Source organism: Agelaius tricolor, unplaced genomic scaffold (assembly GCF_023055355.1).
Source record: "Agelaius tricolor isolate 1412-34295 unplaced genomic scaffold, bAgeTri1.0.p SCAF_27, whole genome shotgun sequence".
Lineage (NCBI taxonomy): Eukaryota > Metazoa > Chordata > Aves > Passeriformes > Icteridae > Agelaius > Agelaius tricolor.
In genome coordinates, this window is record NW_027269287.1 from 1251128 (window position 1) to 1278436 (window position 27309).

Sequence of the window (27309 nt, forward strand, 5' to 3'; positions counted from 1 at the left end):
TCTAAAGATTGCAAGAATTGTATAGTTAATAACAAAACAAACATTTTAGGTTCTGGTTTTTAATGTAGGATGGGCGGGTCTGGACAAATACTCAAAAATATTTCCAGGGAAAATGATGTGTAATCAAACTACATAGAGCTTCATAGATGAATGAGTAAAAAAAGGCCTCAGATACTTGCTAATTTTTTTTCTTCCAAGGTTCAATCTCTTTCATATGTCTCTGCCCATAGACACTCTTTGTAAGTGTAATGAAGAGATTAGTTGCACAGCCAGGAAATAAAAAATCTTTCATATTTTTCTGAAGTTTATAATACTCTGTATTAATGGTTGCAAGCTTTATCTTCCTTGTCTTTAATATTAACTTTTAAATTTGGTGAGTTTCAAGAACAGAAACTTTTTAATTCCATATCTACTAAAGATTAAAAGTGACTTAGAGGGACACAAAGAAGTCACCGTATAACTGAAATAGTGAACTTCTAATTGCATTTGTACAAGCAACAGCTTTTGGGCATGAACCCTTGTGTTAGATTATTAATCCTGAGAATACTGCTGTATTAAAATCTCTCTTTATTACAATATTGGCAGCCTTTTACCACCATTTCTCAAGTTCCTTTTTACTCCTTATCCTGTATTTCCTTGGTAAAAGCTGTAAGTTTCATTATCATGAAAAACTGCTGCAAGAAGAAACAGTGTGTGGGCAATGCTTTGTATGGCCATGCCTGAACATACTACCTCTAGCAGTAAGAATAAAGCCTTTTCCCTGGGACTTTCATGTTAGGTGTGATTTGATTAATTATACTTTTCCAGTCACAAAGATAAGCTAGCTAGAGCTGCTTGAATTGTGCTGTATTACCTGAAGGATTTTTCATTGTAGTGCTTGCAAATCTTTTCTGCAAGCTGATTTGTGTTGCGTCAGCTTTATGAACAGGCTGGAAAAAAAAAAAAGCTGGGACATCTGGGATTGATTTTTAAAAAACCAAATTATTAAGTCTCTGTTATGTACTAAAAACATGTTAAGATGGGGGTACAATCAGTGTTTGTCAATATTATTCAGTGTAGATGGAAACTCAGTTACATGCTTTCATAACATATTGACCCAGAGCACTCTATGTTCTTAATAATCATATTGTAAATGAAGCTTAAGACTTTAGAGAAATAGAAAAATTCCTTGATAAAAACGTCTATCAAACTTCTAGGGGAGAGAGAAACTGCAAAGACAAATTGTTGTTTAACAAATATCTCTGTCTTTTTCTTTCCCCCATAATCTTGTGTAGCAATGGGCCAAGGACTTGGTAAAACTGTCTGGCCCAAACCTGCAGGAGCATATCAGACTTTTACAAGTGGAAGAAGACATTCCTTTGTTGGGTTTAGACCATTTTTGAATAATCAAGACATAGATGGACATCAACAGAAGGATGACTGCAAACAATTAGAATTGGAAGACGTTCAGAAAGAGAATTCTTTATGTATGTACATATCTTTGTGTATGTGCCATTTTATTGCAAACTGGGATGCTTGGGGCTGGAGGAGAAAGGCACACTGAGAGCCATATAAGTGGCTCATGTTATTGAGCCACTTAAATAACATGAAAAGTACATTTCCTGTGTCTTTAATTTGCTTTTATACTAAATTTCATTCTATAAAATATAAGTAATCTAATAAATCTGTATTAGGCTATGTAGTTTTGCTTGAAGAACATTCATAATGAGTTAATGCATTCTAATAAACTAGAAAACAGTAACATTGTTTAGTTCAAATTATTTTCTCTCCAAATTAAAATTCACATTTGGAAGAAAATGCCTATTCTAACCTTCTGTTTAGAATGAGGCTGTGAAATATTTGATGCATCATGAACCAGGTTGTTCTCTTTGTCAACCATAGTGAAAATTAGTTTAAGCCCCTAAAACATCTTTAAAAGTTCCTTTTTTTTTTTGTGTATACCAGTTAGACCACTTTCCTTTCTTGTTTAATGCATATTGGATGTTATTATTTACCAAAATGCCTTCTGTGACATTAGCATCTGAATAATAATTTAATAGAGGAATACAGAATCCCTTATTGGATTAGAAATATGGTCCCATTTCTTTGTCTGAGGTTTTCAGCTTAAAAAACCTTATTTGATATAGCCTTAGATCTTCGAAAGTGCCTGGAGGGAAAGGACTTGGAGGTACTTCTCAACACTGGCTGAGTATGAGCCATCAGTGTTCCCAGGTGGGCAAGGACACCTGGCCTGTGTCAGCAATAGTGTGGCACCAGGGCAGTGACAATCCCCCTATGCTGGGCACTGGTTAGGTTACAGCTCAAGTGATGTGTCCAGTTCTGGACCCCTCAGGGCAGGAAGGACATTGAGGGGCTGGAATGTGTCCAGAGAAGGGCAGCAGGGCTGGGGAAGGGTCTGGAGTACAAGTCAAATGAAGAGCAGCTGAGGGAGCTGGGGGTGTTCAGCCTGAAGAAAAGGAGGTTTGAGGGACCTTCCTGCTCTGTACAATTGCCTGAGTGGAGGCTGGAGTGAGTCAGGTGTGGTTCTTTCTGCCCAATAACAAGTGATGGAACAAGAAAAAAGGGCTTCAGATTGCACCAGAGGAGGCTTAATTGGCTTTTAGGGAAAATATGTTCACCAGAGGGTTTGCCAGTCATTGAAAGAGGCTGCCCAGAAAAGTGGCAGTTGTCAGTTCCTGGTAGTCCATAAAAGGTGTGCATACATAGTCTTGGCAGTGTTAGATTTATGGTTGCACTTGATACATTAGTGGTCTTTTCCAGCATAAGTGATTCTATTGCTCTACAAGGTAACTTTTTTCATCCTCCTTCCTTTTAGACTATTTTGAAACTGCTTTCTTATTCTAATTTTTTTTCTTTTTAAATGATAATGGTATAGTGCTGTTTTAGCTTTGTATGCAAGGGTGGTTTTAATTTGTTGTAATTGAAGTGTGTTTACTGTTGTCCTTGCTTCATACATTTTTTTATACTTTCATCTAGTTAAAGGTCTATTTCCTGTAAGGCAGTGTTGAGTCTGGAGTGGCATCTCTATATAATGCTACCACATTTCTTTTTTCAGTTACACAGAGATGCATGCAGTTATTTTATGGGTCATTAGAAATTCCCTGTTCCCAATACAGTTGCTTTGTATGTAAAGTATTTAATAACAAAATGCCTTTCCTTTACATGTGTTTGTGTGTATATTGCAACTCTTCAAATTTATCTTACAGAACCATTTTGGATTGATTTACTTTCTTTGTCTCCACTAGGCTACATTTTTTCCCATCTGTTATTATATTTGGGTGGATAGGTATTACCTAAAATGCTGCATATTTTCTGAATATGCAGCATAGCATATTTCACAAGCGTCACTGAGTCCAATTCCTGGCTATAGGACATCCCCAAGAATCACTCTGTGGGGCCTGAGAGCATTGTCCAAACACTTCTTGCACTTGGTTAGGCTGGTGCTGTGACCACTGCCCTGGGGAGTCTGTTCCAGTGCCCAAACACCCTTTGGGGCAAGAACCTTTACCTGATACCGAGACTAAACCTGCTCTGACGCAAGATCAGGACATTCCCTTGGGTCCTGTTACTGTACCCCAGAGAAGAGATCAGGGTCTGCCCCTCCTCTTCCTCTCTGGGGTTCTTGCAGACCTCTCAGTTTCCTCTTCTCCAAGATGAGCAGACCAAGTGACCTCAGCTGCTCCTTGTGTGTCTTCCCCCTATTGGTTCCTCATCAATCTTCTTGGCCCTCCTTTAGACATTGTCTAATATCTTTATATCTTACATTGTGGTACCCAAAACTGCCCCCACCACCTTACATGAGGCTGCCCCAGAGCAGAGTGGGACAATCCCCTCCCTTGCCCAGCTGGTGATGCTGGGCCTGATGCCCCCAGGACAGGACTGACCCTCCTGGCTGCCAGGGCGCTGCTTACACATGTTGAACATGTTGAACTTGCCATTGACCAGGATCTCCTGTGCTGCTCTCCAGCATCCCAATTTAGTGTCATCAGCAAACTTACTTAATGTACCTTGAGTCTTGTGTCTTAGTTTTTTATGAAGATCTGAAGACCACAAGGATGAGGATGGAGCCCTGTGGAATTCCACTAGTTACAGGTCACCAGTGTGATTTCACTCCATTCACTGTCACCTTTTGTGCCTGACCCATGAGCCAGTTACTCACCCATCACATGATGTGTTTATGCATCTGTGTGCTGGGTGTTTTGTGTTCCAGAAGGATGCCCCATGAGCCAGTTACTCACCCATCACATGATGTGTTTATGCATCTGTGTGCTGGGTGTTTTGTGTTCCAGAAGGATGCTATGTGAGGCAGCATCAAAAGCTTTGCTAAAATCCATAAAGATTACATGAACTGGTTCCCTTGTCCAATAGATGGGATACCTTGTCATGAAAGGAAATAAGGTTTGACAGGCAGGACTTTGCCTTTATGAAGCTGTGGTGACTGTGACCAGTGGCTGCATTTCCTTCAGGTTTTTCACTACACCAGAATAGTCATCTCTGTGATTTTTATCAGTCACTGAAGTGGACTGACAGGCCTGCCTTTCCAGGGTCATCCTTGCCATCCTTGAAAACCGGGACAGCATTATTATGGTCCAGTTAGCTGGGACCTCTGCAGTTTCCCAGAATTGTTCAAAAATCATTGTGAGAGGCCTTGCTGTGACTAGTTGACTACCCTCAGATGAATCCCATCAGGCCTTATAAACTTACAGAGATTCAGCAGGAGCAGCAGATCCCATACAAGTTCAGGATTGACTGAGTTGATCATTCTCCAGCTCAGGTACTGGGGCGTCCTTGGACATCCTGTCTTCATCAGTCTTGAAGATGGGCAACGAAATCATTTAACAATTCTGCCTTGTCTCTGTCCTTGTCTGTGAGGTGACCATCCTCATCCTGTAATGGGCTTATGTTATTCCTGCACTGCCTTTGCTACTGGCGTACTTAATAAAACTCTTTTTATTGTCCCCTGTGTTTCTGACCTGCATCAACCCCAACTGAGCTTTGGACACATTAATTTTCTCCCTAGAGTGGCAGCAGCATCTCTGTATTCCTCCCATGTCACCTGGCTTTTGCTTCCACTGGCCATACACCTTCTTTTCTTGCTTTAGCTCCAAAAGAAGATCCCTGATCATCCAAGCCAGCCTTCTGCCTCACTTGCTTGACTTCGAGCATTTTTGGAATCACATGTTCCTGTGCCCTTGGGACATGGTCCTTAAAAAGTGACCAGCACTGACCTCAGCACCTTCCAAAGCATTTTCCCAGGATCTCACTAACTAGTTCCCTGAGCAGCCTGAAGTCTGCTCTCACGTCCAGAGTTGAAGTTTTTACTTTTTCTTCTGTCAGCAGAGACTTGGAACTCTATGACATCATGTTCACTGTGGCCAAGACTGTCAACAGTCTCTACTTGGGTCATGAGACCCTCTGTTATCAAGCAATAAATCAAGGAGGGTACCTCTCCTAGTTGCACACTCCCCTTTAATGCCTGCACCATGAAGTTACCATCGAGGTGCTTTAGGAATCGAAGAAACTGTTGAAGATGGGTAGGAGGAGACATTATTTATAATATTAAATATATGACTGGATTTGATCCTTGGTAACTCAATATATGTGACTCTGCTTGAGCAAGAGGAATGGAGTGGATGATCTCTAGAGGGGCCTGCCTACCAGCCTTGGCTCATAGCAATTTTGTGGAGGAGCTTCAAGATTCTAATTAGATACAGTATTATTTACTAGAAGCCAGACTCCTAGTGCTGAGGGGCATAGCTCTCATAAGATTCCAGTGCCAGGAATTCACCAACCTAGTAATGGAGCCTCATCTAATGATTTAGATGAGATTTTGGACAAAAAAGTCTGGACTATTGCCTTGGTTAGGAGTTCAAAACTTACTTGAAAAGTATTGATTTTGTAGTAGCAGTAGTATAGATGTTTTTACCTTCTTTAACTCTTGCTGCTAGATTTGATGTTTATTGTCCCTTTATGCAAGAGGTGTTCAAGTGTAATATAACTAAAATGCATTTGTTATGAAGCAGCTATTACCTGTAATACCACATTCAACCCTGCTATTTTCTTCTTAAGAGGAGTTGCACTCAAAGGTGCAGGTAAAAATTACAGTTCTTTTAGTATGTAATTTATAGTAGCAATAAGTGACTTTATCTGAATGTGGCAGAAGGCACAATTTAGCCAGTTAATGAATGGATAATCCAGTATGGAGAGAAATGTTCATTCAGTTTTCCTGTTATCTTATAATTCCCTTTTATATAAACAATGTAAAAATTCTGCTTGTGTATGTGTTCCTTTAATACTTTTTTCCCTATCACATCTGTAGCTGGAATTGTATAATTTAGATCTATTTCTATAGGCTTAGTTTGTATAAATGAGAAGGTAAATATATTGCTGAAGAATGACTGCATCTCTGATAAATGTTTCTATCACTTTGTACAACAGTCCTAGTAACTTATCCCTTCTTTTTAAATGAGCAGTTGTAGACAAGAATATTTCTGTTGGATTTGATTATTCCAGTGCATTCTTTCTTACAGCTTTCTCTGAAGATTCTAGTCCATTGGTTCAAGTTTCTGAGCCTTTGTCAAAAGATGCTGGCACTAGAGAACCTGTTTGCCAAAGTGCATCAAGCCAAACATCACCATTTTCTGTATTCTGTTATGACCTAGAAGGCAACCAAACCTCACGGGACCTGATGAATCCTAATGAAAAATCTGAGGACGTTGCAGAACACACGCCTGGAGGGCATAATGATTTGAACGGTAAAAATGGAATTGCTTTTGTAAACATTGACTCTTATGAGCCAGATAGCAGTGATGGAGATGAAGAGGATGCTCTAGACAAATATTCTTGGATAAGAGAAGCAGCAGGTCTAATTCAGGGAAGACTAGATAACATACTTTCTCAGTGTGAAAAAGACATGGAGTCTATTAATGACTTACAGTCCCGACTCTCTGCTTTCAACCACAGTGTTTATAAAGAAAGTTGCGAAGAAGCACGACCGTCTTTGGCATGTCCAAGCAATAGGAGACCTAAATCTGCTGAAGATGAAGCTACACCAAAAATTAGCCTGGGTGATGACAGTTATGAAACACAGCAGATAAAACATATAGTGGATGTAGGAATTGGAACCCCTGTACCAGTTGCTGATGTATTAAACATCTGTGATGGAGACTCTGACCAAGAAAATTCATCTGAACTAGTAGTGAGACCTAAAATTAGAAAACAAAATACTGCTAAACAACTGGAGAGAGAAAACCATCTCCCTAGTGATGATGAAGAGGAAAATGATTCCTGGAGGAGAATTGGAACTGCTGATGTCCAGCAGTGCCATCCTGAGTGTCCCTTGAGAGATGGCAAAGATGAGATGAGTTCTGGTATGTTCTTTCTCTCAAGAATGCGCAGTCATCAAAAGAACATAGAAATAGACTTAAGAAGAAATTCACTAGCTCGAGTACAAAACAATGTTCTAAGTGACAGTGCTTTTTGGAATGAGTTTGAAGACCACAACACACATTACTTAATGTCCCACAAAGATGAAGACAGGTAAAAGTTTTATTTTTCTATCTGTTTTAGTATTGAATCTTTTGTGTAAATAGTGTGTGAAACTGAACAATATGTTAGCAAATGAGACATAAAAACTTAAGGCATTTCAGAATATGATCAGATAACAAGATGCCAACTTTTCCTTTCAGTTATCCCTCACTCTTCTGGTAATGTAAAAAGCCTTTCCTTATGTCTGCAGTCAGAGCATCTTATCACTGAGGAATATTGTTTATTTGTATTTCATTTTTACTGAGCAGATGGAGGGTAAAGACTGAAAGCCTTGTTCAGCTTTGAAAGTTTCTTTCTAGGCTTACTCTTCAGAATTATTTTTTTTGCTTCCAAATCTCAGTATTCTACATGGCAGCCTATTTATGTTATTGTCTCTATTGAAAGAAATTGTTCTTCCTTGTAATATCTGAAGAATAACTTGATAGGGTTTTTTAAACCCATTTTAATGGAAATTATTGAGACTACTAGGTGTTTCCAAAGTAACTATTAATTATGACAGTTTTAGATTTACAAATTGCTCCAACCTTGACATGAGAAGCAATGTTCAGGTTTCTCCTGCTTTGAGCTCTTCAGGTGTCCTGGTTTAGGGCACATTTTCAAGGAAACTCCAAAAGCAGTCCCTCTAGAAAGCAGATCCAAGTGGCCCTGCCTCCAACTGATTCGGGAAAATATTTCCTTGGAGAAAAGTGGAAAAAACTGTTTATTTAACAAGAAAAGTATTCACAAGAATAAAAAAAGAAAAAAATATTAAAATTCAGAGAGTCCTTGTTGTGGAGTGTAAGTCGGCTCCCCCAGTCTCTTAGTCCTTCCAGCACTGGAATGCAGCATCCCGGGCTCCGACTGGTGTGTGAGCTCCTGGTGTTTTTCTGGGTTTTCAGTCCAGAGCAGGCTTGAACAGTTCCAAGAAAAAGAAAAACCACAATCCAGGGAACTTCTCTGCCTTAGCTAGCTAAAAACCAACTAAAAGCAAAGGAGAGCTCTGTCCCGCTGTCTGTCCATGCCACAGAGAACACAGTCCAGGAGCAGGAATGTGGAGGAGTGAGTGCAGTGTCTGAAAACAAACTGCATGCTTCTTCTTCACCCCCCTTCACTCTCTGCAACAAGTCTTAAAGGTTCAAAACTTAATATTGAGCATAAACAGAACAGATGATTGGGGATGCAAGCACCATATAATTACTCTAAGACATCATCCAAAAGACAAAATAATTTGGATAAACCTTATGTTGATTAACTTCTATTCATAAAATGTTAGCTTAGAACTCTTCACTATTAATTGGAATTATATAACTGAGCTATTCGAGGGTAAAAACATTTCTAACCGTATGAGATGTAGTAGTATTTGTGATGGCTTTTTTCCCTCTTTTTCTTGCAGTTTGCTTTCATCTTGTTGATTCTGTTCCCACTTTACAAGACATATGTTCTGGATATTGATGTGGCTCTCTGTTGATGTACATGTGCTTGTCATTCATAAGCTAATCTGCTTAGTAGATTGTATGTCCTGTATTTTTGTAGAGAGAAAAGCATGAAAATTAATTAGCATAAAATCTCGTCTTTAAAACTTAAAAGTCGCAGACTTGCAACTATGAGAGAACAAAATGCATTTTAAAATAGTAGACTTGGGGGCTTTTCTTTTTCAAGGTGTTAAGTATGGGGTCCTGTACTTGGTGGGGGGATAATGCCCAGTAGCAGCATAGGCTGGGGGCTCACCCACTGGAGAGCAGCTCTTCTGGGTAGGACCTGGTGGTGCTGGTGGGTGACAAGTTGACCATGAGCTGGTCATGTGTGCCCTGGGGGCCAGGAGAGACAGTGGTATCCTGGGATGCATTGGGAAGAGTGTGGCCTGCAGGTCAGGGAGGTGATCCTGCTCCCCTTCTTGCCCTAGTGAGGCACATCTGGGGTACTGTGTTCATTTTTGGTTTCCACAGTTGTAGAAAGATAAGGAGCTACTGAAGAGGGTCCAGTGGAGGCTGCAGAGATGATGAGGGGTCTGGGGCACATCTCTTAGGAGGAGAGGTGGGATCTGGGTCTGTTTAGTCTGGGGAAGACTGAGAGGGGATCTCACTAATGCAAATAAATAGCTCCAAGGTGGGTGCCAGGAGGATGAGCCAGACTCCCTGCAGTGGTTCTCAGTGACAGGACAAGGAGTAATAGTCATACACTAAAACACAAGAAGCTCTACCGCAGCAAGAAGAACTTTACGGTTGAGGGTGGCAAAGCACTGGAACAGGTAGCGCAGAGAGGTCATGGAGTCTCCCTTTCTGAAAACATTCCAAACCCACCTGGGACCATTCCTGTGTCCCAGGTTGGACTGTTGAAGGGTTGGATGGCAGGGTGGCAAAAGGGTTGGACTGGTCTTCAAAGGTTCCTTCCAACCCTGACAATTCTGTGATTCTTAATAAAGGTACTTGCAAATGAATCCATCACTTCCTTGTAAGGTTTGCTTTTTAAAAATTTTAATTAATGCATGGTCTTTTCCCTTTTTGAAATGATGCTGCTAGAAAATTAAAATGCCATGAAGGAAATGCAATATATTCTACAATTGTAGCATTGGCTTCCATGATGCACAATGATGGGTTATTGTAGCATGACAAAAAGAAACATGGATTGATTATTAGAAATGTTCTTGATGCTGACGGTAACTGAACCAGTAAATAGGAATCATGTATTTTTAACTTAGAATCCCCATAATTTATGTTCTAAAACCTAAAAATACTTATGTTTATGAAATAAATTGTCAATTAGTGTGTACAAAGAAGTAATATGTTCACTCTTGAAAGGTGAAGTTTTATGTTTAAAGATTTAAACTATATTTTATGTTCATGCAGAACTGCATGAAAAGTGTATTTGACATACATGTCAAACTACATCCTTCAGGTCAGTTTTAGCTTATTCCCAACCCAGGGAGAAATTCACCTTTTGATTGCTGCAGCGTGGGCCTCCACCTCACATTTTCACTTTGAGGAGGTGCACAGCTTTTGTGGTGTTAGCATGTGGAAGCAGTGTGGGAAGGAGAAAGTTTTGCATGTTTCTTAGAACCATGTATGTTCAAAGGGTGGTGGAAGGTCCCAGGGCAGGGTTGGAGGGAGGAGGATCATATTCATTAGCTCCTTCCATTTAATTTTGGACTGTATGCCAAGTACAGGTTAGGAAGGGGTTCAGTCAGGGGGAGGGACTAGTGTCAGCTAATCCACATGCAGATGCTAAGTTCATGTGCTATGCTTTTGGCAAGTGACAAATCTGTAACTCTCTAACCATTAAGTAATCTTCTGCACCCATGCAGAACTGAGCACAATTAAATCCTGAGTTCTGAAATATTTAATGTTCTTCAGTTGTTTAGAGTTAGTGACTTTAGGTATATCCTTTTCTGGTTTGAATTAGTGTTTGTGTATAAACGTTAAATAGAACAAATTTGACTAAAAGCAAAGGAGGAGTGTTTTAAAGTGTGTTGGAAGTCATTCTCAGATTGTAAAATAGAGACAACTAAAACAAGGCATGAGTATTTCAGCTATATACAATTTTATCTAAGATGAAATTGTATAATATATTAAAAACTTGATTAAACTACATAAAAACAAACAACATTCCAAACCAAACTCCCAACCCAAAACCAAAGAACCAAACAGATCAAAAGGTTTAAAAAGTCAATATTCAGTTTTAGATGGTGTAATGCATTAGATGAGATGCCCAAAATTAATGAATATTCTCATTTCCATCACTTTTCTTAGTCATCAGAATTGTGGTAGAAAAATTTATTCCTGCCTCAAATTAAAATGCTTATATATAATCTTTGTCTTGAATTTCTTTATTCTTGTAAAACTTGCAGTATATACTATGCAGTTTTTCAAAAGCACTGAAAATTCCTTAAACTGAAAGTTCTACTGGCATACATTTGTAATATTCAATAAAAGGAGGAAATTAGTGAGTTTTTAGGTGGGGGAATAACAATACACTTAAACATTCTGGGTTTAGCAGATTAGAGAACTATGCTGTGGATGTTGTGGATTGCTTTATAAAATGAGGTCCAGTAAGTGAGTTGGCTGTTCACATGTATTTTCTCCAACTTTTTGAAATGACAGAGCTAGTTGACTTTTTTTTTGATTTTCAGTAATTGTCACTGTAGTGAGTGAATCATCAAAGTGCCATTACCAATGGTAGCAGTAGTTTATCCTTCCTAAGATTGTGCTAGCACTACTATTTTGTTTAAGCTGCTCAAAGCTTATTTATTGCCCTTTCCTATGTGGTGGCTGAGCAAATTGTCTTTTCAAAACTCCCTGCCGTTCATATTGTTTGGGGTAGTGAATCAAGTAGTTTGAAGTAAGTAATCCATTATATCTTTCTATGTTACAAAAGGTCATTCTATATGGCTTATATGTTCTGAGATCTGTGACTTTAAATTTGTTTGGCTGAGAGGTAAGGCTAACATTGATCATTATTTGTTAATCAGGCAGTGCCACTGCTGCCATTTTTCTAATCTGGGAGAAAGATGTGTATAGTGAGACTGGTTTCTGGTTTTTAGTTGTTGCCTGTACTCTACATATGGGGCAAGGGAAGAACAAAACATTTCTGTAAAGTAGGATGGGTAGAATGTTTGAATTTTTTTTACAGACTAATTTTCTTTTTTTTTAAATAAGTCTGTGTGCATTTGATTTGTAATGCATCTATAGATAGCACAAGATTAATTTCTCCTAGGAAAAAGTTGCCTATATTGAGAGCAATGTTGATAGAAAAGTAGGAAATTATTTTCTTTCCCCGAAAGCAGTGTTTGAATTCATACTTTGTTACTTGTTTAAATTGCAGCTCAGAGTGCAGTGATGGAGAATGGTCTACATCTGTGCCTTCCTATTTTACTGCTGTGGAAAAAGAGCAGTCCTCAAGTGATGAAAGCTGGGAGACTGTCTCGTGCAGGGAGGAGCGTGACCCTGGTGTGCAGAGGAGCAGCAGTGGTGTGAAAGAGGACAGCACAGACTTCTGTTTCCAAGAAGAGTAAGCCTTTATTTTATTGGCTAACTTCCTACAACTTCCAGCATCGCCAGTAGTAGGGTATTCACATAGCACTACATAGAATAACATCTAAAAGCAGTTACCATGCTGGCAACAATCATTTGCCTACATCACAATAATCTCAATAGTTGTATGCATTTCGAATAATGGAAAATATGACATTTCATGCAAGCAGTTCTTTGTAATGAAACATACAGAAACAATGAGAGTGTATTGCCATGTAATGTCAATATGGCTAATAGACTTAATATTGACTTTAAAAAGCCAGTTAGGCAAGTTAATTGTTAATATATACGTGTTACATAAACATCCTTTGATACTGCATAGGACTACTGGAAAAGAACTTGTTTATCTCTCTGCTTTATTACTTCTTCTATTCCACTGCTGCTCCTTATTTTCTGCAGGCCTTTCAGTGATTAAAGAAAACTTGAATTTCTTGCTTGCTCTAGTAACTTTAAACTTTATTTTTCCAGTCATTCAACTGTAGTTGCCTTTGCTATAAGGCAAAATTTGTAACTATGTACAGCTAAGAGGAATGTTCTTGGCTTTTTTTAAGCATTTAATAGTGACTCTAGTTTGGATCTTTATAAAGCAAAGGCCACTCTTAAGTGTTCTTTCAGCTTCTTAGGTGCACAGTACCTATTGCTAAGCAGTCCTTTTTGTTGTTAATGCTTTTTTAGTATTCTCCACATTCTTGGGTCTTGAAGAACTAGTGTGACTTTATGAAAACTTTATAACAACTCATCTCTTTCAGAACAACAATAATGGAGGTTTTTAACTTTTTTTGATATGAACAGCATAAAAATGTATCCATCTTTAACATAATTCGTGTTTATTTTCCCTTCTATAAGGAAAGTGGGCCTCACAGCCTCATGCAGCTCTGCATCCAGGTGACTTCTGCTTCTCTAGAATATCCAGGAATGAGAGGAGTCTTTCTCTTGCAAGATAGCTTCTCTTGCAAGTAGTAGCTCTTTGCATTGCGTTCAAGCCAAGCTTTGCCATGGAGGCTGCTCTGGGTGTCAAGACAATTTTTCTCCTTAGTGCCTTTAGGAACTTGTAGATAAATAAGATGTTTAGTACCAAATTTATTAACCTTGGCAGGGATGTTGTCTGTACTAGGGAAAATTTGAAACAAACTGCTTACTGTACTGCTGGCCTTGAGCATTAGACAAAACTTTGCCACAGAATCATGGGTGTTATTAGATTGTGAGTTCTGTGAATTTCTTGAGTTTTTATGGCAAATGCTTAATTCCTAATCTGTGACTCTGTAGTCTGGGAAACATGCCTGTTTAGTCTTTGTGTTTTGTTTGGCTTTTGTTGCTTATGTATGTTTGTAAATTCTCTTAGCTTTTTAGTTTTAGCTTTTTATTTATTTATATAAAGGGAACAGGCATTATTGGAGGAAGGTGAAATTCCTTGGTTACAGTACCAAGAAGAAGTAGAAAGTAGCAGTGATGAGGAAAATGATCCAATTCGTGATTTTGTACATCTTGGATTCCTCTTGTTGGATGGAAATAACAATCTTGAGGATGACTCCAGTGTGAGTGAAGACCTGGATGTGGAGTGGAGGTATGCATTTGATAGTCGTCTGCTTTCATTTCAGAGGTTTTGTAGTTGCTATTTTGTTTTCTGTATAAGATGTCAAAAGTACTTATGGTTATCAGTATGCAGTTGCTTCAAGGACTAATAATCTCAGTTTTAAAGTTTAAGGTATTTCAAGTGCTATATATCTTCTAATGAGAGAAAAGGGAATAGATTTGCTAAATCAGGCTGTGATTTGAGAAAATTTTGGTGCCCTAAATATGCAAGGCAGGAGTTTATTTTCTAATTTCATTTTCAAATGGAAGTTTAACAGAAATAAGGCAATATAAATGTAATCAGCATTCAAGTCAGTCCTATTTTATAATTGGTCTTTTCCTCCTTTCAAACTGGTGTAAGTTAGTCATTACAGATCTATCTTATTTCTCTTTGAAATACCATACACTTACCCAATATTATAATAAATAATTTTTATAATAATTTTGAATGCTTCACTCCGTTTTCTGTCATTAGATTACTGAAGGATATTGCAATCAATTTATTATAAAAATGCTTCAAATACCAGGAATAAAGTGATTGGAGCCACATACAAAACAGTATAATGTATAATAGTATAATGTGTTTGTTTTAGAATGTGATAGACAAAAGGTTTTCCAGTGAGAGACATAACACGTATTCTCTTCTGGTTATTAAAATATAGACTTGAGTGCAGACATACCAACACTGTTGTTTTCTCCATGTGAAGTTATATTGTAGAAAAGCATAATAGGGACTAATGCATGAGAGTCCAAACTAGAAGTAAGGCCTGTATTCTTACACTGTCAGGCAGTAAGCTAGCAATGCAATTGTGCGATAGGGACAGAAGCTGTCTTTCAAGTGTTGGAGGTTAGCCTTGGTAAGCTTCTTAGTTACTAAAAACAGGAACAAAGATGTTGATGGTCTGTTAAGTTTGGTCTGCTGAACATATGCAGACCTGTACATCATTTCACTTGTGCCACTTTTAAGATTTAATTTCTGAATTTCTAAAACAGAACTCAAAGGATCTGACACATGATGTAATCAAAATCTGATTGTTAGTTGTAAAACAACTTTACAGCAATACATATGAAACATATTAGCTGAACATATACCCTTTCACCGTAAGAACTCCCATCAGGATGTTCTGAAGTATATACTGTGGGAATGTGATACCACTGTGCTGGGACCAGAACTGCAGAACTGTCTCTGAGAGGCTGGGGCTGCCCCATGTGGGACAGCTTGTTCCAGCTGACTCCAGTGGACCCACCATAGGGTGGGGCCTCTGGGAAAGTACTAAGAAAGGATAAAAAATGTTGAACAGCAAGCAGTGTGTGAGAGAGAAATGAGGATGATGTCAGAGAAGCAACCCTGCAGACACCAAGGTCAGAAAAGAGGGGGAAGGAAGTGCTCTAGTGCTGGAGAAGACTGTGGTGGAACAGGTAAGAATTTGCTGATGGAACTGTATCTGGGACGAACCTGTGCTGGAGTAGCTGATGAAGGACTGCAGCTTGTGGGAAAAACCCATGCAGGAGCAGGGAAACAGTGTGAGGAGGAAGTAATTGCAAAGAGGAACTACCCATGGATAGACCACAATCACTGTTCCTTTTCCTCTGCCCTGCTTGGGATAGGAAAAATTAGAGGCCTCAAGGATTAAGGAGTGAAGTTGAGCCTGGAAATAAAGAGAGGGCTAAGAGAAAGGTGGTTTAGTTTCTGTCTTTGTTTCTTACCATTCAAATCCATTTTTATTGGCAATAAATTAATAGAATCACGGAGCAGCCTAAATTGAAAAGGAACCTCAAAAGATCATCTGGTTCAACCTTTCAATTAAATTAAGGCTTTTCCTGAATTGAGTCAGTTTTGCCTGTGGTGGTGATTGATGACTCATGGCCCTTATTCTTGACCCATGAGCTTTTTATCTTATTTACATGTCCAGTTGAGGCAAGGGAGGGGGAGATCAGCTGGCTGGGTATCAGGCTGTTATTAACAGGTGATGTGCAATGATTTGATATGTCCAGACTTTGTGTTGTAACTGTTAATTTTGAAAATAAGACCATGTTTCCTAACCCATGTTTTTCAGACTACTTGATGAGTTTGGTGATGGCCTTGGACTTGGTCAAGCCATTCCTTACATGGAACCTCAATTTCTCACATATATGGCACTAGAGGGACACTTAGAAGCTGTGGAGGTATTAAAATATTTTTGATGGTCTTATATCTTTGATGTTGTAACATAAATATTTATAATTGAATCCTTTTTCAACTTACTCTGAAAATCAGGAGATTTTCAGATACTTTCCTGTGTTAGCTTGAACTTTTGGGTCAGCAAACATGAAAATACACCTTGAAAGTTTTTTTAAAGGATGTACTACAAAAAGTCATTTATCAGTACCTGCTCCTTTTAGTATATGCATTTATTTCCTCGTAAGGCAAATAAAGTTACTGGTTACTACCAGTGTAAACATATGCCATTTAATTCTAAAGAATTTTGCCAAATTCTCTACATAACAAAGGAAAGCTTATGCTTGAACCTATGCCTGTGAGTTGTCGCAGCTTTTTTTAATTTTTTTTCAAGAGTATATTTGGATTTCTCAAATTTTTATTTATCAGTAGAAGACTCTTTCTTTGTTTGACTGTCTTAGTATATTTTAAATTTTAAAAAAATTTTAAAAAAAACCCATCAAGTAACAAACAAACAAAAAACTCCAATCAGGTAAAGAAACCACCTGAAAAAAAAAAGTCTTTTATCTTTACCTTGAACTATTCCATTTCACCTGTCTAATTTTGGATACAGACCAAAGCATTTATTATCAAGAACCAGCATGGTTATGGTCTTTGTCTTTTGTTTTTAACTTCAGGTTGGTCAATGTCAGAGTGAATATAGAGCTAGCTGAGATCCAGTTTGATGCAGCATGACAATTCTGGCACTGCCAGAAATCTCCCCTGCAGGATATTTGTCAAAATAAGAGCTAAATGATGTGTAGACATATATAATATGGTGTTACAACAGCCGAACTGAATGTTTTGTAGGTTATGTAAGTTTAGGGCAGCAAGGGGCAGTTTAGCTGCTAGCACCCACTTTAAAGGGGTGAACTGGGCAGGCTGTATGTCGTAGTGTGCTTGCAGACAAATACCAAGGGCACTTTGAAATGCTCTCTAAAGCTGGCAGACAGTGGAACAATCATAGATAATGGGGTTTTTTTCCATGAATATGTGCAAAGTCAATGATTTTCTGAATAAGGTTCCCAGGTCTTTTCCAAGTCAGTGGATGGGGTCAATTCTGTAAGTTGGCAGTCATGCAGTTTCCAGGTTTTGTTTGTCCCCCAAGGTATATGGGAGGTCATCATTCATGGTCAAGTATCAAAGGGCCTTCTCCAGCTGTGTAGGATCTTCTTAGCATTACTTATTTAGACACACTTCATTAATGTGGAGAAGGTCTGTTGATACCCTTATTGTAAAAGCAGTGTTTTGAAGCTGTATAGAGAAGGTTCTTGTCTCTTTCATAGTGTCTGGTTCTCACTACATCAAAAAAAAGCAGATGAACTGCAAAAACAGTTGGCCTCCTCCTTTGCACCAAAGTGAGAGGTTCTGTGCAGAGAGGAGAAACTAATCATATCTTTTTTTTTTAATCTGCAAATTAACACTTGAGAAGGAGACTGAGTTTATTACGACTCTTAAGTTTTGATTTCTCATTCCTGTATAACAACATTTGCCTAAGTACTCTGTCAGAAGAAATGTGTGCAGTCCTGTCAGAGTGACCTGTAAAAGTAATCCTAGGTGATTATGTGCATGGCTGGTTGAGGAGGTGCTGTAATTATGTTTGTGTCACCAGGAACAGAGTGTCACTGAACACTATTAGCAAACAGGCAGATGACTACAGAGGTACCTGTGGTAGAGGGCACTGTGAATGTGGAAAAGCCAATTCTCTTACATAGCATTTGTGCTTGAAAGTAGCACACAAGTGTATGAAACTTTATGGTAGGCATAGAAGTCTTGGCCTACTTGGAATTAGTCAGCAGAAAGTGGTAACTGAGAAATAAAAGGTAGAGGACTGTATGTACTTGTATGGACTATGACCACATAGACAACACAGGTTCTGAGTAAGAATTCCAAATATTCCCTTCAAATCTCAACCAGAATATAGAGCACATATTTTTACAGTATGAAATGGTTACTAAAATTGTTCAGGAAATATGAGCAAAATATCAATTTATTATTGCTTTGAAATACTTGAAAGGGATGTGACACAATAAAGCACCCAAAATTCAAGTGTATCTTAATTGGAGGGGAGGGAGTGGGAGAGCTCTATCCCAAATAATTATGACATTTGGACAGGAGAAGTAATGAAAGTATTAAATACTTGTTTTGAAAAGCTATGTTGTATAGCTTTTATAGCTCTCTGGGTTCCTAAAACTTAATAGAATATATGTGTGATTTTAAATATTTTTTCTTCCATCTGTTAGAAAGAAACTACATAGTTGGGAGTGTCTGGTTTACTTCATTAGCAGTACAGAACAGGCTAGTTGCCTCTGCTGCATCAGTGACATTATAAGTATTTCCTGTGCCATTTCACAGATGTGAGGAGCTCAAACCCTCGTAGGCTGTAGCACTCTTGTTTTGTAGCAAAATGTCCAGCATTTTGGTTTTGGTACATGGAGAAGTAAGCAGTCATGCAAGCAATAAGAGGAAGTACAGGTATTTTGAAGATACATCTTATAAAAGTTATGAAACAGACACTACTTTGGATTTGAAAATGTGGCTTTCAGCCTCAAAGTATATGGCTTTGTGTCTATAATGTTTCTTTTGTGTAGGTTTCAGAAGCAAGCAAGTAATACAGTTCTTTCTGTTTGAGAATACTCATGCTGAATATAAACAGAGTAGTTTGACACGTAAATAATATTGCAACATTCTCTATCCCTGGGATCTTTTCTAATTTTTCCAGGTGTAATAGTTACTTTGCTTAAGCATAGTATTTTTACCTATATTCTCAGACCATTGCAATTGGAGAAAAAAACCAAATACAAATACTAAAATCATCTTAATGTTAGTTAAGTCATACTGTCTGCTGTACCAGAATTTGATGGGTATTAGCTGTAAAATTGGAGCAATATACTTGTTTTGTAGGGGAACTTGCACAGAACACTAGGAATAACCCCAGGTTTTCCCTTGAACTGACAGATTTCTTGTGGCTATAGAAGCTGTAAATATTTCTTGGCTCATGCTGATCTCTCTCTGCCCCAAAGGTTTGACTGTAGGTATAAAACTGCTGGTTTAGATCTGTGGTAGTGTGGTAGCTTGAGGTACCTTGTCACTGTGATCCAAGTCCAAGCATGTTTTCAGGTAGTCCAAGCATGTTTGAAGCTGTAGTAACTTCAGGGAAAGTTTAAGAGGAATGACAACTGGAGAGGTTTCTGTATAGTCCAGTATTTCTCTAGTATATAGAGCTTTTTAGTTAAGTGTACTCCCAACATGACAAAAATATCACACTATCTTATACTTCTTACTAAGAGAGTTTTGTAGCCAATAGTGTAAATAATTTTCAAGCTGATTAGAACAGTAAGTAGTTGTACTTAAATGATGCGACCAATTCATTCAGGGTGTGAACCTGAATGAATTAGTCACATCAGTTCTTCATTGGTTCTTCAGTTTGCGTGCTGTTCAAACAGGTTAGTACATTTCTCAGCAAATACAACCAAATATTCTGAGTTCTGTGATTTTATTATTTTTTTTTCTTCTGGATATCCTCCTGAGTGCCTTGCACAGTTGAATGTATGATGTACAAAGCAAATACACACGGCAAATATGGTGTAGACATAGTCTTAAAGATTTTGTATGGTAAAAAAATTGAGTTTAAAAAAAGTTACTTCAGAGCATTTGGTCTGTTTTAAGATTAGAAATATCTACATAGATCTTGGGTTTTTTATTTCTTGAAGTTTACACTCTTAGTGTAGCCAAGGTACTTAATATTTTTTGTTTGTGCCTGAGTAATTTAATAATTGAGGCCAGGAAACACGTTAATGAAGCATTTATTTTCAGAAAGACAATGAAAGGACAGTTTTAGGTTGGAAAGCTTTATTACATTTTCAACTTGCTGCTTTTTCAGTAACTTTATGAAATTAACAAGTGTTCACTGTAGATTAAGTTGTGACTCTGTCCTCATACTCTAAGAATGCTTTAGAAGCAAGGCATTGCTGTTTTGACCTTTGGTTTCATCTCATTCATTACAAAAATAAAAATGATAAAATGGTTAGTTTGACAGACATATCTTCCATTTTAAAAAGTAACACTGCTAGAATTGGATTCCTTTTCATGCTTGTTTGTTTGTTTTGTATGAAATGTTACATTTGTGAATAATAGAACTTGATCTCTGCTTACCCCTTTCAGACCGCTCTGGCACAGTTGGAGTCTCTTACATTTGATGTTGAGCAGACTCATCCACCAGCTAGAAAAGAAACCATAGATAGTCTGCCACAGATTATTGTCACAAGTGACTACAATGGTATGGAAAAAAAAGGAACAAGTAATTTCCACAAATTTTGTAAGAACAAATTCAACTTTCTCTAATACCATAGATGCAATATTTAAGTATTCTTACTGCATAATGGTGTCTTAAGATCTTTTGAATCTGAGTATAATTTTGATCCATTTGGAAAAGTAATCTTTAATGGAGTTACTGTGACTGTATTTTGTAACAATTAGTGATACTGTTGGTAATATATGTATTTGAATCTGAGCTCACCTGAGATGTAAAACAAGGTATTAATGCTTTTTCTTCATCTTGGGTTTAGGTCAAGAGCAGTGTTGTACTATCTGTTGCAGTGAATATGTGGAAGGTGAAATCATAACAGAGCTACCCTGTCATCATTTGTTTCACAAACCTTGTGTAACTCTTTGGTTACAGAGAGTAAGTACTACAGGATTGGTGGAGGGTTTGGGGGCAGGGGGTTTTGTGTATATTGTGTATTCTTCTGGGAAGAACAACTTTTAACTCTTTGAAAATGTGGGATGAAATACCAAGAATTTATGAAATATTATTTGAATTTATGCATTTTAGAACCAAATTCTAGTGCAAGTGAGGAAAAAAATTTATATTTGTACTCACCTGAAGGTCAGTTTCTTCAATAGAGGGAATATTTCTGTAAGGGAAAACATGTTTTCCTTTACTAAGAACGAAAAAGATGGATTAGTTATAACTTGTTTTGGTACCAGAAAAGCTTTCTTTACTATACTTCTGTCTTGAAGTAAAGACAATGGAATCATTTTCTCTGAGAAGAGCAAACGGTTAGGTCTGTCTTACCACAATGTCAGGCCCATTTATTGTGACAGAGGCTGGCAGAGGAAATAGTGAAGCGCTTGTAGATTAACTTTTTTTAAAATTACCTTTATTAATTCTATACAATATTAGATTTAATTTTCATTATCTATAATCACTTTGCTTCCAAATGTCTTAAAAAGGCTTGCACCATGTTGAAGCTAAACTAAAACAACTGTAATTAATGAACGGGTATGTTTTTTTTAGTTACACTTCTGCTCTCCTTTATGTGCTGTACAAGCCTGGATTTGGTAGTTCTCAGTGAGCTTACAGTGTAACAGAATTTCCTCAAGAGTATAAGAGAAAGATTAATTGGTTTTACCATGGGGTAAATGTCAGAATACCTCTAGCATGGAGGCCTGATGGATTTCCTTGATGGGTTTATAATTCTTTTTACCGTGATAATGTTGATTACCATAGTCATTTTTCTTGTTTTACACATCCTGCCTTTTTTTTTTCTGTTGTTATAGTAAGCAGCTATTGCTGAAAACTAGGTTTTTCAACATCTTAGATTTGGGCTGTACCTAACTTATTTTTAATCTTTGCCTCAAAAAAAAAAAAAAAAAGCCCCACCTGTAAAATCAATGCTGTGAAGAACTTGCAGAGAACCTAATGCATTTGCTATGTAGCTGGAGTAAAAGCAAAACAACTCTCTCTTCTGAGTTTGTCAGCTCTAGGTAGCTGTCAGCCCTAGGTAGCTATGCAGTCAAATTTGAGTTTGAGGTGGTGCTGTTGTGGAGACCCTAAATACTTTATAAATAATAATTTTAGGCTTTTCAGTAGAATTGAATGCAAACTGTGCAAATGACTTGGTTTTTTTTTCTCTCTTTGTAGTCGGGAACATGCCCTGTTTGTCGTCATGTCCTTGCACCTGTACCTCCCGAAGCAGCTGATGACACTGTTTTTTTTATTTGATTGATGATTCAGCATCTTCTGTTAACATTGCTACAGGACCCTCAGACTAGGGTTGAAAATAAAATCTGCCACCGAAATAAAAATGTAAATTTTGCCTGTTTTAATTATAATGTGAAAAAAATTCAGTATAAAATATTGATATATAGTCATGGATTGGCTTGGGTTGGAAGGGATTCTAAAGATCTGGCTCCAACCCCCTCTGCTGTGGGCAGGGACATGTTCCTCTAGACCAGGTCACTCCAAGTCCCATCCAACCTGACCTTGAACACTTCCAGGGCTGTGGCATCCACAGCTTCTCTGGGCAACCCATGCCAGGGCCTTACCACCCTCACCATAAAGAACTACCTCCTAATATGTGATCCAAACCTACTTTCTTTTTGTTTGAAACCATTCTCCCTTGTCCTGTCATAAGTCATTGTGAATAGTCCCTCTCCATCCTTCTTGTAGAGTCCTTTCAGGGACTGGAAGGGACCTCAAAGCTTTCTCTTCTCCAGGCTGACCAATCCCCATTCTCTCAGCCTTCCCTCATAGCAGAGGTGCTCCATCCCCCTGATCACCTTGGTGCCTCCTCTGGACTCTCTCCAGCAGCTCCATGTCCTTCCTGTGCTGGGACCCCAGGGCTGGAGGCAGCTCTGCAGGTGGGGTCTCAGCAGAGCGGGGCAGAGGGGCAGAATCCCCTCCCTGCCCTGCTGCCCAGGGGCTCTGGGTGCAGCCCAGGACACACTTGGCTCTCTGGGCTGGGAGTGCCCATGGCTGGCTCATGTCCAGCTCTCAGCCACAGCACCCCCAAGTCCTTCTGGGCAGGGCTGCTCTCGATCTGTTCATGCCCAGCCTGGGCTGGCACCAGGGATTGCCCTGACCCAGGTGCAGCACCTGAGCTTGGCCTTGCTAAACCTCATGGGATTCCCATGGGCCACTGCTCGAGCTTGTCCAGGTCCCTCTGGATGTGTCAGCTGCACCACTCAGCTTGGTGTCATCTGCAGATTTGTAAAGGGAGCACTTTATCCCTTTGTCTGTGTCATTAATGAAGACATAAACAGTTCTGGTCCCAGTAGTGATCTTCAAGGCCCACCAGCTGTTGTTGATCTGAGCCATTGAGCACCACCCTCTGGACATGGCTGTCCAACCACTTTTTAGCCCACTCATCAAATCCATTTCCAATTTAGAGAGAAGGATATTGTGGAGGATGCTGCCATTTATCTGAAGTCCAGATAAATGACACCCCTAACACTTTCTTTATCCACTGCTGTAGTCACTCCATCATAGAAGGTCACCAAATGGGAAAGAATGTGAAACCAAATGGAAAAAAATAAGCTTGTTTCTGTCCAAGTTTCATGTTATCTATACATGCACTAGGACATTGGAAGCATTCAGATTCTGGCAGGTGTTGGTAAGTTAATTTGTTTTGACCATTAGACAAAGAGGTAACAATCTTTTTCTAACTAGCCATAGCAATACTAATTAACATAGTATGAAAAGAATTTCCCTCAAGTCAAAGGGAAAGTTCTAAGGGTTTTGGATAAAGTTACATGGTAAGCTGCCTCATAAGTCGAAACTCTGTAGATGCCTTCCATGTTATACAAGGCAGAAAGCTCCTGTTTCCCCTCTTTCCTTATTCTGTGCTTGACTGAACACATGAGAAAAACAAACATTTTTTTAATAAAGTAAACTGCAAAATGCAAATACTTTCTGTCTCTAAGAAAATAACTCCGTACAAACCACATAAGCTTATATAAGCTGTGAAAAGTGTTTAGATCAGAGTGTCTTGAGTTGAAAGGGCCCTTACACATCACCTGGTTCTAACCCCCCTGCCGTGGGAGATAGGTTGTCCCAAGCCCAGACAGCCTGTTCCAGTGCCTCACCACCCTCACAGTAAACAATTCTTTCCAATATCTAATCTAAAACATCTCTCAGTTTAAAACCCTTAGCCCTCCTCTTATCACTCTTATCACCCTGGTTAAAAGTTCCTCTTCAACTATTCTGTAGCCCCACTGGAAGGCTGCTCTAAGATGCCCCTGGAGCATTCTCATCTCTGGGCGGAACAACCCTAGCTGTCTCAGCCTATCCTCAAAGGGCAGGTGCTCCAGCTCACTGGATGTTTTTGCAGCTCTCCTCAGGTTCTGCTTGAGTATGTCTATGTCTTTCTTAAGCTGAGGGCTCCAGAGCTGGACACAGCACTCCAGGTAGGGGAGAATTCTCCATGGGAGTGAAGCAGGAAGGCAGAATCATCTCCCCTGACCTGCTGCCCACAATCTTTTAACACAGCCCAGGACATGTTTGGCTTTCAGGACTGCCAGTGCATGTTGCAGGGTCATATCAAGCTTTTCATCTTCCAGCATCCCAAGTACTTCTAAGTGCTGTTCTCAACCCATTCTCTGCCCAGCCTGTGATTTATGTTGTACTTGGAATTGTCCTGAACCAGGTGCAGGACCTTGCACTTGGCTCTGTGGAACTTCATGAGATCCACACAGGCCCCTCTCAGGCCTGTCAAGATGCCTCTGGGTGATATTCCCTGCCTGCAGTGTGTCCATCACACCACACAGATTGGTGTCGTCAGCACATTTGCTGAGGGTGCTCTGATCCCACTGCCCGTGTCACTGACAAAGGTGTTCAGCAGGGCCAGACCCAACAATAACACTGGAGGAATCCACCAGTCTCTGGTCTCCACCTGGGACCATCAAGCCATTGACAACAACCCTTTGATTGTGACTGTCCTGTCTGTCAAATCTGTGTGTCTCCCATTTAGAGAGGAGGCTATTTTGAGGCACAGAAGTCAAGGACTCCTCTCAGGGTGGTGGACTCTGGATCCCAGACTGTGGTTCTGTTCCCACTGTCAGCATGTCTCTGTTTGAGCACACTGTCCAAGCACTATGGCCTGTCTTTCCTTTCCATTTAATTCCCTTTTGTCATCTTGTAACTCCTCTGTAATCTTACCTGCAGATCTCTGCAACTCATCTCACTCCTGAGACTAAGAATAGAAACTGATCCCCTTGAAGAAAGTCGTCAGGCAAAAAATCCAGTTCAAAGCCACCCCTTTCTTTTTGCAATCTCTACAGGTTTTCTGCAGTTTACCTCCTCTGAGCTACAGCCCTAAATTGTCTGTGCACCATCACTTCCTATTTTCCTTTTGAACCTGCTTCCTTCCTTTCTTCCTTTGCAGACTGTCCAAGCCATTCACATTTCTTCCTGACATTTCTTGCTAACTTCCCCTCTTCTTTCAAACTGCATTGTATGCCATATTTGGTTTATGGTGCTCATACTACTTGTTACCAGACCTTCACCCCTCAACACTGGAAATTCCTCCAGGGCCTGATTTCTGTAGCCCAGGCTACCTCCCGTTTTGGTGTCCCTCCTAAATTCCTTCATACTAGTGAGAAACAAGTCAAGAAATTCTTCTCCTCTGGTCTGTCTTCATCGTCTGGACTAGAAGGCTACCCTCAATGCTCTCCTGTATTTACCTGGACTGCTTGCAGTTGGCTGTGCGATTTTCCCAGCAAGCATCTATGTGGCTGAAGTCTTCTATTGGGATTGTGGCCTATAAATGTGATTGTTCCTGCAGCTGAAGAAAGAGCTCTTCACCAACCTCCTCTCCTTGATCCAGTAATGTGTAGTAGACACCAACCTCAAGGTTTCTGTTGTTGGTGTAGTCTCTAATTTCCATAAGCTCTTGAGTTGCACATTGCTGTTCTTCAAAAACATCTTTGTGAAATCAATCTCATTTTTGGCATAGAGGAAAATTCCCTCAACTGTCTTTTTTGCTTGTCCTTTTTGAATAGTTTATAGCCATCAGTCAGAGCACTCCAGTTGTACAATTCATCCCAGCAAGTTTCTGTAGTAGCAATCAGGTCATGGTTATGTCTCATCTTCTGTAAAGAGGTCGGTAATACCTGAACTTTTAATCTCTTTCACAAATTTAGTGCAGGTCACAAATATGTGAGCCTTTGGAGGCTCTTACACCAACAACATTCAACCTATAGTACCTTTGTGTTTGCTTAAGCAGTTTTTCCATTTCCCTGTTAGATTTGTGAAACCTGTGGGATCTGAAGTAGCTTAAGTTGATTCCTCATTTTATTTATTTTCTCTATTTATTTTAATTCCTCACAATTATTTCCTCATTATATTTCTTTGGGTTTTTTTCTGCTTTATCACTTGTCTCTGGTCTTGCTTTGGAGTGAAAGTGTTCAGCTGAAGCTCTCACTATGGGCAGATTTTCATCTGCCTGAGCTCAACAGCTGTGGCTGTTTCAGAGCTGTGCACCACTGTTCCTACTTTACAGCTTGGCCCTTGGTGAGCTGTTACTCTGGGGTTTATCTGACAGCCTTGGAGCCCCAGGATGCGATGCTGCTTTGGCCCTAGTGTTTTCCTTCAGTTTTCATACTCTACATTGAAAATTATCTGCTACTGTCTTTCTGCATGGTGTCATTTCCCCTCAGAATACATTTCTGGGGCATCAGTGTTCTGGCTCACCTTTCCAGGCTTGAATTTATTGATCATCAGATTGACTTTAGAACACACTGAAAGTATTTTCTTTCTGCTGCTTTTAACATCTTCTCTTGAACTTTTTTGTGAGGTAGGTGATCAAACTTTTAGGGACAGCATTTAGGATCAGTTGTTAAATGTTTAGCTATTTCCAACATACTACCTTCTTGTTGTATTTTTAAAGATATAAAAATTCCTGTGTTCTTCAGTTTGTTTAAAGAATTGCAAGGTTGGGTTGCACAAAAACTAAGTATTTCAACAAAATAATTCTTCTGAGCATGAAGAAGAGTACAGTTTTTGAGAGCTTTTTACTCCAGAGATGGTTTACCCATTTTAAATTAAAATGAAATTTTAAATTAATTAAATAATTTAAATTAAAATGAAATACATCTTGCTGGAGAAGGGAACTGGCTATAACTTGTTGACATGATGTTACGATATGATTTGATACTTGTGCCCTATTTTGCAAAGCACAGAATTTTTCCTAACTTTGGGGGATT

The 27309-nt window shown here is 39.1% G+C and overlaps 1 protein-coding gene and 1 long non-coding RNA gene across 2 annotated transcripts in view; one reads left to right on the forward strand and one right to left on the reverse strand.

The window, feature by feature from the left end:
* PJA2 (praja ring finger ubiquitin ligase 2) overlaps nt 1-22413 on the forward strand; it is a 33422-nt gene extending 11009 nt beyond the window's left edge. The window contains exons 2-9 of the mRNA XM_071448572.1: nt 1275-1466; nt 6531-7539; nt 12346-12531; nt 13933-14118; nt 16184-16292; nt 20488-20602; nt 20892-21007; nt 22250-22413. Of these exons, the coding sequence (XP_071304673.1) occupies nt 1277-1466; nt 6531-7539; nt 12346-12531; nt 13933-14118; nt 16184-16292; nt 20488-20602; nt 20892-21007; nt 22250-22330 (1992 nt within the window). The 5' untranslated portion in view covers nt 1275-1276 and the 3' untranslated portion in view covers nt 22331-22413. The remainder of the gene's footprint in view (nt 1-1274; nt 1467-6530; nt 7540-12345; nt 12532-13932; nt 14119-16183; nt 16293-20487; nt 20603-20891; nt 21008-22249) is intronic.
* LOC139600430 (uncharacterized) overlaps nt 1-27309 on the reverse strand; it is a 76244-nt gene that overhangs the window by 29393 nt on the left and 19542 nt on the right. The gene's annotated exons all lie outside the window — the stretch shown is intronic.